The following is a 13,702-nucleotide window of genomic DNA, read 5'->3' on the forward strand; positions in this document are numbered from 1 at the left end:
TGTAGTTAAGCTGGTGGGCCCAAGCTTCAATATCATATGTTTGTGCCATGGCCAAGTTGCAAACGTTCTGACAATTGATTAGTGACCTAAAGCACAAGAGAGCTTGGTGGCAGTACAGTTAACTTGTTCAAGCATTCATGAGAATGTTCAGTTGCTGAGTACAAGTTATTGACTGCTGAGTGTGTGTACTCTGATTTAAGGGCTTGTATTAGTGAAGGGATAGTCTGTCACCTTCTTTTACTTGGACATAGTGGACATGGTTACTGATGTAAGGACTTTGTGGACTGGCACACATAGTTGTTGCCCTATTGAGTGACAGCCCATATGTACGCAGGGAGCAAATAATGAATTAAACAGTTTACAGATCTATACTAGATTGTTATATTTGGATAGCTAAAATAATATCACACAAACGTTTTTGCATGCATGCGCACACTTACACACACATACCTATATGATAGTATCCTGACAGATGTGCAAGCCACTTACCCTTTTTTAGCAATCCAGCAAACTATAGTGATGATACATAGTAGCAGAAGAATGGTTCCAAGAGCAATGAAGAGCACTGTGTCTGTGTTTGATTTTGTTCCTGGAGAGAATAAAGATACAAAAATAGATTAATCATTTTTTATATTTCATGTGATACTGCCTTACTTTTTATTAGCACAAAACGTGTATTGCAGGCTTCTGGTGTTATCTTCCACCCAATCTACTGTATGATGATCAGGACTCTGACCAATAAGAAAATGTCTACAAATAATAACTTTTGCCAAACTACTATCTCGCTATATAATATTGCAATATTTAAAGGGAACTGCACAAATCATTCTCCTAATCCCTGGGGCAAAATGCAGGAGCACTATGAGAAGAAGAGGGTATTCATCCTTTTGATGTTTGCTCATCTAGCCAATGGGGCAGGAGAAGTAGGTCTATTGTGGAGCTCCTAAGTACAAGGGTTTTATCCCCTAGATATTTATTCTGGCAGCACGTTACTAACGAGGAGAAGGAACACCGCACAAAAAGGTTGAACATATATGTGGCCATGGTCTCTCATTTTCCAATAAAGCATTTGTACGGCTCCCAGGCTGTCCCCTTTTTTGCACTGTTATTGTACATTTCCAGAGGTAAATGGGCTGGCATTGTTCTTGGGCCTGCAGGATGGAAGAAGTGTTGAACCCTGGCACACAGAGGAGAAGAATTTATGTGAGGCATGCAGGGGGATGTAATAGGTTTTACCGCAAATGTGGTAAAACAAAGATTACGGAGAGGTTCATAGTGCTGCAGTTGAGCTACAGTTCATCTGAAATGACTCTTAGGTGGGTTAATAGGTGGCATAAAGGTGAACAGTGACCTACTAGGGGCCTTAACATTTAGCTTTTCATCAGCGTTGTTCACTCGTGATGTTTTGTGAATGATTCTGTAACAGCGTGAATATCAATTATTCTTTATACAACATACATATTAGATTTACACTGAAAATATAATGGGCACTTTACACACATTGACGAAGACCGTCATAGAAACAGATATAAAAATTGAATTGTCAGCATCGTAAAAGCATGTTTGATTAGCTAAAACAAGAAGGATTAATAAAATAATAAAAAAAGATGTGTAGTAATCATTACCCCAATAATAATAACAAGGTGACATGAAAACTAATGGAAGTTTAGCATTTCTATTAATTTCAATTGCAGAGTGTTCCAACAAACTCTAAATTGGTGCTAACCAATGTTGATAAAGGTTGCATGTTTAAAACTTCTACTATAGGTAATTAACACGATAAAGAATGTATGTTAATGAAAATGATTTTGTTTAACTGATTTTTAGAATGTATTTACATGTTGCTACTTTTGAAAATTGTTTGAGTAGACCATATTTAGGATTATTCATTTTTACATAATATTTACTGACAATACTACTAATATCTTTAATATGAAATGATTGATTTACTTTATTATGTCTGAATATTAATGGTGAATTGGTTACTAAGGGGAAGATGATTTTACTGCTTTTAAATTCTCTTGCTTATGCTGCATATTTCATGGCTTAGTAAAATTAACGTTGTCCTGTTTCCTTCAAGTTTTGCTTTAACCGTTCCTACCTAATGTAACAATTTAGTTATGAATGAAGCTTTATTTCGTGTGTGTGTCAATTGGTGAGAACTTATACTCTGTACAGACCAGATAGTCTGCAACATTGTTAATTTCCTTGTTGAGTAACCGGTGAGGATGGAAAAGACAGTTATTTCTCATGAGATGCATGGGAAAAAACACTGGAGTATCCAAATCGCGTACCCTACGATCGAATGAGCAACCACATTATGATCTGAGTATTATGGCGTGATGATTGATTACCAGAAGCGTCATAAAGCCTATAAAAGAAAAGACCCCAAAAGAGGGGCAGGAAGGAGGGACACATGCTCTTTTTCCCCTTTTGTGTGGAGATTGCTTTTTGGAACTCTCAGACCTATGTTTCTTCTATGATTTAAGAAGGAACCTACAATAGGTTCACAAAAAAGGATTCATTTTGTACTGCAACAGCAACAAAGTGATGGATGGAATACTTGAATTAATCAAAGCCACTGGCAATCGCATGGGCTTCATCAATCTCCATCATTTTGGACCCGCCTTACTACCTCAAGTTGGACCCAGCCATGTACACATCAGTATTGGCCCGATCCAATAGGAATAGTCCTGCCCGAACTGCCAGGCCAGGTCCTCCCTGAACCAGAAGACAAGCAACACAAGATCAGTTTCATCCTGATTAGGTCTCAGCCTTAGGTGCATGGACCTTTGACTACGCTGAGGGAACCAATGGGAGTGGGTGCTAGGATCAATAACTAAAATAGCCAATCAATCAACAGAACAAACAATACAAGGATCAAACTAAATTTTTGATAGTAAATGTTTATTAGCTACTACCTCAATAAAGTTGGAAAATTGACCAAAGGGAAAATCAGTTTAACATATTCATTGGAAGTTAAAAGGTATGTCCTTTACAATGGGAAACAATTAACCCATTTTTGCCATAAGTGGGTTTGTAAAAAGCCTCAATTCAGCTGACTTGCAAGCGCTCTGGGTTAGTTTGTTTTTAGAGATGTGCTGCGGGCAATGATACACCATGGCTTAATTATTATCCTTAAGCTTACAAAACAAAGTCGTCGACTGTATCAGAATGTATTCGACACAGGATCCATGAAATCATGACATCCCCACCATAAACTCTTCCTAGGCAGTGCTGATGTGTGGCTGATGTATGTGCTGGATAGTTTTTCTCAGACAGTCCCTTTTAACAGAACTCACTGGGCTTTTCTCTCTCTAGTGGGCAAACAAAGGGTGGACAGGGCTCCACAGACTTCAATAGTGTTGGCAGTATCTCACTTTGGATAATTATAGTAAAGACACAAAACTCTAGCCCGGTTGAGGTAGTGGGTAAAATCAGGAAAACTGTTTGTTGTCTAAATTGATGCAGCGACTTTATTGTGGTTGTTCTAAAAATAGTTTAATATTTCTCACGGCATTCTGAGTAACCCCGGGTGTAAAACTCTTCTCCGCTTGCAGAGTTTTGGCAACTCCGCACCCAAAATGCATTTTTGCATGTGGGAGCGACTTACCCGGTGCCTGCGATCACGGAGGAGATTTCCCGAGCCGTTAGCGAGCGCCACAAGATTTACTAGGTGGCCACATGGTCCTGCGAGAGTTTACGATCTTGAACACATCATTTGGGCGAGTCATCGGACTTACGGCGGAAATTTTGTGAAGAACACGATCCCGAACACGCAGAATCTCCTGCAACTGCAATCTGGAGAAGATTCTCTCCCCGACCAGCATCAAAACCTTCTCGAAATGACAATTTGGATTAAAAAAACTCCTCAAAATTACTTTTGGCTGTACTTTTTTGTGCAAGAAGTCCTTTTTCAGTATTTACTTTTTTTAAGAGGAAGTAAGTGCCCCAGAGTCTCCAACTTCCTGTTCCTGTTCAGCAGGCTCCTCCCAGTGCTTTGTCCACCTCCTGGTCACGTTTCATTTGGATTTGGAGCTGGAAGGATCACTCTTTGTGTGTACTGCTTCATATATCATTGGATTTAAGGACTTTTGCATTTGAGATTTCACAAGTAAGCTGGAAAATTGGTCTTTGTGTGATTGCACCTAGATTTATTTGTACTTTTCATCATTTTGTTAAAATTTACTGTGGTGGGTGGCATGTAGTTTCAGTAGAGGCCTAGTTGTTTCTTTGTAAGCAATTTTTCTTCTTTTATAAAGGAAACATGTTGCACAGTTTTGAAATCAATTTGCATTATTTATTTAATTGATTCACTATGTGGCTAGTCTGCCACTGGGTTTTCCAACCAATAGGCCCAGAGCTACTCATGGGTGCATTAAACAACTATTTCTGTGGTGTCTGTTGAATTTAAACATCATTTAGGGCATGGATAGCATTGGATTAAAATACAAAATGTGTTTTTTTTTCATGTGTGTTAAATGCCTTTGTTGGATGTGTGTGGTTGTAACTTGCAAACCTTTTTTAGCCCTGTAGATTTTCGTTTTTGACATTGTTGCATTAAAGATGTGTTGTTTAGCATGCCTCCTTTGTCTGGCCAGTATGTGGGGGTGCTTGTAATAGTGGGCCATCATTTGCCTTGGCTGAGCCTCAAACTTGTGGCCAGCGGCCATTTTGTAAAGTCTGTGTTCAACCATATAGGCCTGATTGAGTTCATTGTTTTCTAGGCCACCTGCTTGATGTTGTTGTGTTGTGACCATGTGGCTGGTGGCCATTTTGTGGAGACAGTTAGTGTGCTTTTGCCATAGGCCAGCATGTTTTTACTTTGTTCCTCTTGGCTTATTGCTTCTTGTTGTGGTAGCCTGGCCATGTGGCTAGCGAACATTTTGTGATAGAAGCCAGTGTGCTTTTGCCATAGGCCTGCATTGTCTGTCTTCCCTTTGTAGGCTTATTGCTTGTTGTTGTAGCCTGTCCATGTGACTGGCGGCCATTTTGTGAAGGCAGCCAGTGTGTTTCTGCCATAGGCCTGCATGCCTTCTATGTGGTGGCCATGTCTTCTTGCTGGTTGTTGCTTTGCATGCAATTTTTTCTTCTTTTATTCAGCAAAATATGTTGCGCAGTTCACTACATTCTTCCGCACATTTGAAATCAATTTGCAATATTTATTTAATTCACTATGTAGCCCAGTGGTCTGCCAATAGGCCTTTCAGCCAGTAGGCCAAGAGCTACTCATGGGTGCATGAAACAACTATTTCTTTGGTGTCTGTTGAATTTAAACATCATTTAGGGCATGGATGGCATTGGATTGAAATACAAAATTTGTTTTTTGGGGGTATTTCACTTTTAAATTTCTTTCATGTGTGTTAAATGCCTTTGTTGGATGCATGTGGTTTCAACTTGCAAACCTTTTTTTAGCCCTGTAGATTTTCGTTTTTGGCATTGTTGCATTAAAGATGTGTTGTTTAGCATTACTCCTTTGTCTGGCCAGTGTGTGAGTGTGCTTGCAGTAGTGGGCCATCATTTGCCTTGGCTGAGCCTCAAACTTGTGGCCAGGGGCCATTTTGTAAAGTCTGTGTTCAACCATATAGGCCTGATTGAGTTCATTGTTTTCTAGGCCTCCTGCTTGATGTTGTTGTGTTGTGACCATGTGGCTGGCAGCCATTTTGTGGAGACATTTAGTGTGCTTTTGCCATAGGCCAGCATGTTTTTACTTTCTTCCTCTTGGCTTATTGCTTCTTGTTGTGGTAGCCTGGCCATGTGGCTAGCGAACATTTTGTGATAGAAGCCAGTGTGCTTTTGCCATAGGTCTGCATTGTCTGTCTTCCCTTTGTAGGCTTATTGCTTGATGTTGTGGCCTGTCCATGTGGCTGGTGGCCTTTTTCTGAAGGCACCAGTGCACTTCTGCCATAGGCCTGCATTGTCTTCCCTTTGTAGGCTTATTATTGCTTGTTGTTGTGGCATGGCCATGTGGCTGGCGGCCATTTTGTGAAGGTAGCCAGTGTGCTTTTGCCATAGGCGTGCATTGTCTTCCCTTTGTAGGCTTATTATTGCTTGTTGTTGCGGCCTGGCCATGTGGCTGGTGGCCATTTTGTGAAGGCAACCAGTGTGCTTCTGTCATAGGCCTGCATGCCTTCTTTGTGGTGGCCATGTCTTCTTGCTGATTGTTGTTTTGCATGCAATTTCTTCTTCTTTTATTCAGCAAAATATGTGGCACAGTTCACTACCTTTCTTCCATGTTTTTAATAAATTTGCAATATTGATTTGAATTGATTCACTATGTGGCCTAGTCTGCCACTGGGTTGTCCAACCAATAGGCCCAAAGCTTCTCATGGGTGCATGAAACAACTGTTTCTGCAGTGTCTGTTGAATTTGAACATCATTTAGAGCATGGATGGCATTGGATTAAAAATACAAAATGTTTTTTTTATGGCATCAATTTCACTGCCTTTTTTTATGTGTGTTGTTTAATTAAATGCCTTTGTGTGGATGTGTGTGGTTGTAACTTGCAAACCATTTTAGCCCTGTGGATTTTCGTTTTTGACATTGTTGCATCAAAGATGTGTTGTTTAGCATGCCTCCTTTGTCTGGCCAGTGTCTGAGTGTGTTTCTAATAGTGGGCCATCATTTGCCTTGGCTGAGCCTTCCCATGTGGTCAGGGGCCATTTTGTAAAGTCTGTGGGCCCGATTCACAGAACTAACTTAAGACAAAATCCTAACCTTACTACCATTTTGGTATTCACAGAAGGCACTTACTCATTTTGGTATTCACAGAAGGCACTTACTCATTTCGGTATTCACAGAAGTTAGGAGTCCTAACTTTAGGACTCCTAAATGCCTTCTGTGAATACCGAAAGTCTTAAAATTAGGATTTTTCTCAGTTTAGTAGTAGTATAGTTAGGACTCCTAACTTTAGGACTCCTAAATGCCTTCTGTGAATACCGAAAGTCTTAAAATTAGGATTTTTCTCAATTTAGTAGTCCTAAGTCTAAATTTAGGACTACTAAATTGAGAAAAATCCCAATTTTAAGGGCCCGATTCACAGAACTAACTTAAGACAAAATCCTAAACTTACTACCATTTTGGTATTCACAGAAGGCACTTACTCATTTTGGTATTCACATAAGGCACTTACTCATTTCGGTATTCACAGAAGTTAGGAGTCCTAACTTTAGGACTCCTAAATGCCTTCTGTGAATACCGAAAGTCTTAAAATTAGGATTTTTCTCAGTTTAGTAGTAGTATAGTTAGGACTCCTAACTTTAGGACTCCTAAATGCCTTCTGTGAATACCGAAAGTCTTAAAATTAGGATTTTTCTCAATTTAGTAGTCCTAAGTTTAGGACTCCTAACTTTAGGACTCCTAAATGCCTTCTGTGAATACCGAAAGCCTTAAAATTAGGATTTTTCTCAGTTTAGTAGTAGTATAGTTAGGACTCCTAACTTTAGCGTTTTTTCAGTGTTGCTGGTGCCAATCTGACAGTGAGAAGGACCAGTCACTCGCCCCAAAACTTTGAGAGATTAACCATGATAAAAATGAATCAGCACTTTATACCACTGAATTACACCATACCTGAAGTAGCACAGTAGGAAGATGATGACGGAGAGTCAGGCCACGGAAGTAGTATGTTAGGTGACCTACTTCTGGGCGAACCACCAGAGTTTAAGGACATGCTCTACTTCCCTGACAACTACTAGGCTCTTTCATTTTCCAGTTACTTTCTTTCTTTGAACCCCCCCCCCCCCCCCCCAAAAAAGAAGCAATAGCCGAGGAACATTATTTACTTTATTATTTGTGGGTGTCACTGTCTTTCTGGTTCACAACAAATCCATCCCCACCATCTTACTCTTTTATTGCCAGATGGGAGTTGCAACTATGTACAGTCAGTGAAGAAGTAAGTCCACTCCTGGCTCACCCAAAAGTCATTTCCCTCAAGCCAGACATTGGATGGAGAATACAAATGTGAAATGTGTGCCTGCCTCCAATCCAGGGCCCTGACTATATATCTATCCTTTTCGAGCCTAGAAGGAATTTTGAAAATGCTATGTTGCTGTGTGCATGTGTCTGTTTGCTTAGTGCTGTCTGGCTCAAATTCAAAGCTAAGTGGAGGTTGGCTGGGGGGGCCTGCTCCTGTTGCTAGAGGTAACTACCAGAAACAGACATGATTTAGCCATGCGGCCTCTGAAAGGCTCCTTGTTGCACTCCTCCTAAATTATGCAGTTTAACTTTTCTCTTTGATTTTTCAATATCCTTTTTGTTTTTCCACCTACAGGCCCTGCGCCATACTGGGAATAACAACATTTACCTTACCAAACCGCATCCGCCAGGCACCCAAGATTGACAGACAGACAGTCCAAGTAAGGACCAAGAGGAATGCAGGGATGCAACTCCCAGTTTGGCAATAAAATAGTATAATTTCATTTGATTGATTCTTTCTCTTCAAACATTACCACTGTGTGTGTTGTTTATGTTTGCTTATGGTTCACTCCTACTGATATTTTTTTAAATATCATTTGCTAGCTTTCAAAGGAAGCCCAGTGCAACAGACCATAAAATGTATGTAACTTGGGTCTCTCTGGGGGCAAACAGGCAAATGTATAGTTAATATACTGCCCTGTCCTTATCTAGTACTACTCATCATCAAATTATCTTCATCATGCATGCATTTCCTTTTTTGCCCTTAACAGATTTATGATGGTCAGTTGCCAAGATGAATGTGTGTTGTCCCAAATCCCCCTTCCCAACCATTCATCAAACCCTAACCCTCTTCCCTCGGGCTGTGTGATTTATATTGAGGTGTGATTAAATTAAATGTATACCAATAATTGATCACACACTTGCTATGGTGGAAGTGGTGAAAGCAACACTAAATGAAGGCAGGGCGAGGATCTTCTTCTGTTCTAAGTATATATACTATAGCTCACACTGGCAATACATAGATTAGATTGCCCAAACAGGCACAGTATTCGATATTCAAATTTTTTCCAGAGGAATATAATCCATCATAATTAATTACCAGCATTGATTCATCATCCTAGTTCCTGCACTAAAGGTTATGCTTGTTCACTTCAGAGCTCAAGTTGACTTCAGTTTTTATTGTAACTTGTACTAGGCTAGCCCACTATTTTGTTTTATATTACTTTAGCATTGATTATCATCATGGTTTCTTGTATGGCAGTCTTATTCTTGAGTACTGTACTTCTACTACTCGTTCCCTAGTCTTCTTCAGGTGACTGACTGTCATTCTTTTTGCATAAGCTATTGTCAGTGTCTACTAATACTACCACCAACCTGGCACCTTGGGAAACCATCACCATTCAGCCATCGCTTCGCCTAAACATCAATCACAGGTAATAGAAGAGTGGGGGAGGCATAATGTATATTCTATGGAAATTAATTAATTCACAAACCCACACCTTTCTGAGTCCATAGGGGTTTTAGTTGCAGACTGCGTAGACTAGAAGGAGAGACTGACAGTAGTAGGACAAGTGAGGGTATCGCATCTATCTGTTGGGGTGTTACGCTATCAGCAAATTTCAAAAACTGGCTGTGGCCCTGCAGCAAAGAAAACAGTGCAAAGCAAGAAAGTAAACCCCCAAAAGGATTTTCATCATAACTATAAATAATATATTCCCCATACAATAAACCAGAATGAAAGAAAGAAACCCACAACACCAGACCCACCCCTCTCCCTAACCCCAACCAATGTCCAGTAAAAAAAGTCCAACTGTCCATAAATGTCCATAAAAAAAGAGCACACAAGTTTTGCCCAACTCCCACATTCCCACCCTCTTCCCAACAAGTCCCACCCACTAAAAAAAAGATACAAAAGGGGCAAGGGTTAAGACTGAGTTCTAGAGGCAGGCTTTCCAGATCTTGTGCTCTAGGGCGTGGAACCACACCTCAATCCTGGGCTCTAGGTGCACAATCCGGAGGAGCATGCAGCGCTGACATTTTTTCAGGAACAACAGTGGTGGGCAGCAGTGTTTGAATTGCAGCAGGCGGCTGCCAGACCATGGCGGCGTACCACCGGAGGCACTGGAGGGGCCTGGCTGGGGCCCGGGGCATTGGAGGCTGCCGCTGCTGCCTCCTTCTCTGCCAGAACCACCAACCTGTTGGGTTGGTAAGGAGTAGCTATATCAAAAAATAAAAAAGACAACTGTAACCAATACTCTTAGCAATACAGTAACACACAATTATACAAATAAAATTATAGTGGCACAGTACCACTAGCAGTATATAACATTTGCGGCATCCTCACTTCCTCAGCTCCTAAGATTTGGATGTGATTAGAGTTTCAGGCAGTAGGCACTATGGAGTAGACAAGTAATCTTCTTCTTCTCTCTCGTGTTTAGTTAAATTAACCTTGTAGGCATCCCAGCTCAGTTAGCTTGCACCCTAGACAGACATACTTGTGTCGCAGACTCACGTTACTTTACTACAGTCTGCAGGTGGGGCAGCTGTACTATACAATCATCTATTTTTCTATTATGGCCATACTCTGTTAAATCAATGGCAGATGCTCAATTTTACTTTCACTCTGACTACTACAACAAGGCAGGTGATATGATTACTAATATAAATGATGATATACGGCACAACGGGATGTACTACTATTGTTTGATTGTAACCATCCATCCGATAAGCCACCCATGGTCGAAATGACATGGGAAGGGAGCGGGAGTGGGCCTTACAGTCAGAGGGATGCAATTGATGATTTGTGGGTACATACACAATATATATGTTGTGCTTGCAAACTACATTGAGTCAATGGAGTATTCTGAAATACAATCGAATCAAAAACCTTGAAAAAAAACAGTCCTTTTTTATTCTTCTTCCCAGCGATTTCTCCATTTATCATTGCATTGCTCTTCTAGCATCATTTTTTCATTCTTTACTCTTTGCTTTGCTATTCTGGCACAGTTTAATTTTCTTTTACATTCTCTTCTTCCAGTCTCCACCTATGCTGTGATTGAATACCATCCAGGCATCCATCCATTCAAACATGGCTATCATTCTCAATTTCAACAAACCATTCACCAACAACATACATTTGTCATTTTAACCACCAGCCATGTATCCTTGCTTGCCTTTGAGTTTGACCCATCAAACCCACCGGAGTATTCCTTTCACCCACACAGTTTCACCCACCCAGGCACTGACAGGCATCCTTTCTTTAACCTTTCACCCATCCTTCAACCCCCCATGCATCCTATCAGCAACCTATATGCATCCCATGCCCCCTTCCTTCACCCATGCATCCTTCTCTGCCAGTCATATATTACATATCACCCGTCCTTCCTCCTTTCATCCTTCTTTCCCTTTTCCATCAACCCATCATGGTCGTTTGACTCTTAGTCTTCTTCATAAAACGTTCCCTCTTGAGTTGAAGATAGAAGAGACCATTAGTTACTCAACTCACGCTAATGCTAATGCTAAGTAAAGGGTGTCTTGTTCAACTGTTCACAACAACTTAGTCTCAACAGTACAGAGTGTACATGCTTTCAGCGAGTGTATTGTCAATAAGTAAGGAATAAGACTTACCACCGCCAGCCACTGCCGCTGGCATACCCCCTGCTGCATCACCTTCGGAGGTGGCCCTGGCACTGGTGGTCGGTATGCCTAGAAAACACATTGCACATGTTTAGACGCCATATACGCCTCCCCCTATTTTGTTTTCACTAGCAAGATTGAAAATACAATACATACACCAAACACATCACTACAATTTGGGTACCACAAGAGTAGTAGAGTAGACAGTATGTCCTATCAAAAATAATAAAATATCCGGTTGGGCATTTTGTTGGTGACAATTTCTGAAAAGCCTCTCAAGAGGACAACCCAAAGGACTGGACTCAGTGGCTAGAGCTAATTGTGAATCTGAGTTATTTGAAAAGAAAAAAAGTGGCCAACTGAGTGGACACTTGGAAATGAGGTCTCTCTTGGTTGGAAAATATAATAATGGTGCCATCTTCCTCCTCCTCCTTATACTTCCTTTTAGCCATGGTGCATGGTAATCAGTTGTTCACCATCAACGTCTGCTAATAAAAATAGTGCTAGGCCTAGAAGAGAAAAAGTAAATTACACCACTTTGGGGTGTCCAACATGACCATCATGTTATTTACTGATTGAGCATGAGGAAAAAAAAGCAAGCCTTCTCATATCATCAAACATAGAATACCATACTTGGGCATGCAATCTGCACAGCAGAGTAGTAGTACTCGTACTAGTAGTAGTAAAGCCCAATGGGTTCTCTGATTCCAAAAAGTACCACCACTAGGCAGTCGACAAAATATATAAGGGGAGAGGGAAAGCTGACTAAAAAACCACAAGAAAGCAAGCTACCGACAGACTAATACAGAGTCAGAGGCAGTTTCATTTTATGTAAAAAACCAGACACTAGAATTATAAATGACTAAGTTGGTAGGTAATGCAGGGATAACAAGAATTTAGAAACAGATAGATCGAAGAGGACTTGGTAAAAAATAAAATTCGGAAACAGAAATAATAGTCCTACATACAGGTGCTGTAAAAGTTAGGGAAATATATATTAATATTAACAACAGGAGGACTTACTGGGTCCAGCAGAGCCATCTGCAGAGGAGCGTTCCTGCTGGAAGGCACTCTAGCCTCGGCAGACCCCGTCTTCTTCTTGCCCCTGGATGCTGATCATGTAAGACATAATTAAAGAGACAAAAGTTGATTGGTGTTAAATAAATATTAAAGAATCGCTCCAAAAAGATTTTTTTACAGGAAACAGCAATTGCAATAGCACTGACCTCTCCACTCAGATCGACTAGTAGTAGACTAGTATCGCAGTCATGGACCGTCCTATCTTTATTATTCCACAGCTACATTCTGAATCCTGGACCTAAACCTAACCAGCCCGCCTATCCCAAAGACTTTGGAATGAATTACAAAAAAATTATATTTGATTCAAAGTTACGATCTCATTCGCAATCATCTCAACACCCTTTGATGGGCCAATTCACTAAGTCTGCATTAGGTCTTCTTAAATGCATAGATGGACGCATGCATATTGCATACACCAAATTTGTTGATTGCTTGCTATATTCACTCACTATACAAACTACAAAAGGTTCTATGAAGGAGTAAGGAGTCAGCATGTTAGAGAGGAGGACACATCACAAGGGCCTATAAATTACCAACTAATACTGAGTAACTAACTAATTACCTACCACTATCTTTGTGACAGGACAAAGGAAAGGAGTCTCTCTAGTCTCCATTACCTAACTTAAGTTCTCTAACCTCTCTTACATATTCAGCCTAAGCGAGTGCAAAGTTGCAAACAAGTATGATTAGTAGCGCCGAGCACCTGTCTGGAAGAATAACAATCACATAATATAAGATTTTAATACGCAACTTACCTGCTTGTAGGCAGCAGCAGCATTCTTGCTATTTGGGGAAAAATTATTATACGCAATAATACAAAACACAATAGTAATTAATAATTAGCTACTCACCAAGCCCTATGACCTCAACACCCAGCAGGTCCTGCTCCCAGTCCAGAATGTCAGACCACCTGTGCGTAAGTTGGTTATGGGTGCGCTGGACCTCAGAGCAGTGAAACACTGCCCGGCGCACACTCATCCACTGCCGGTGTGGCTCCTGGATCCTGTACCTGGACCCAGGCCAGCTGCCTGCTGCCAGAGTTAAGGGGAGGTGGGGCTGCACACAAAAAACA

At 40.8% G+C, this 13,702-nt stretch overlaps 1 protein-coding gene across 4 annotated transcripts in view; it reads right to left on the bottom strand.

Moving 5' to 3' along the window:
- IL13RA2 (interleukin 13 receptor subunit alpha 2) overlaps positions 1-13,702 on the bottom strand; it is a 638,692-nt gene that overhangs the window by 12,276 nt on the left and 612,714 nt on the right. For all 4 annotated transcript variants that reach the window (XM_085607852.1, XM_085607854.1, XM_085607855.1 and 1 more), the window contains exon 9: positions 490-589. In XM_085607852.1, coding sequence (XP_085463978.1) covers positions 490-589 — 100 coding nt within the window. The remainder of the gene's footprint in view (positions 1-489; positions 590-13,702) is intronic.

The sequence above is a fragment of the Triturus cristatus genome, chromosome 5_2, assembly GCF_964204655.1.
Source record: "Triturus cristatus chromosome 5_2, aTriCri1.1, whole genome shotgun sequence".
In the NCBI taxonomy this organism is placed as follows: domain Eukaryota; kingdom Metazoa; phylum Chordata; class Amphibia; order Caudata; family Salamandridae; genus Triturus; species Triturus cristatus.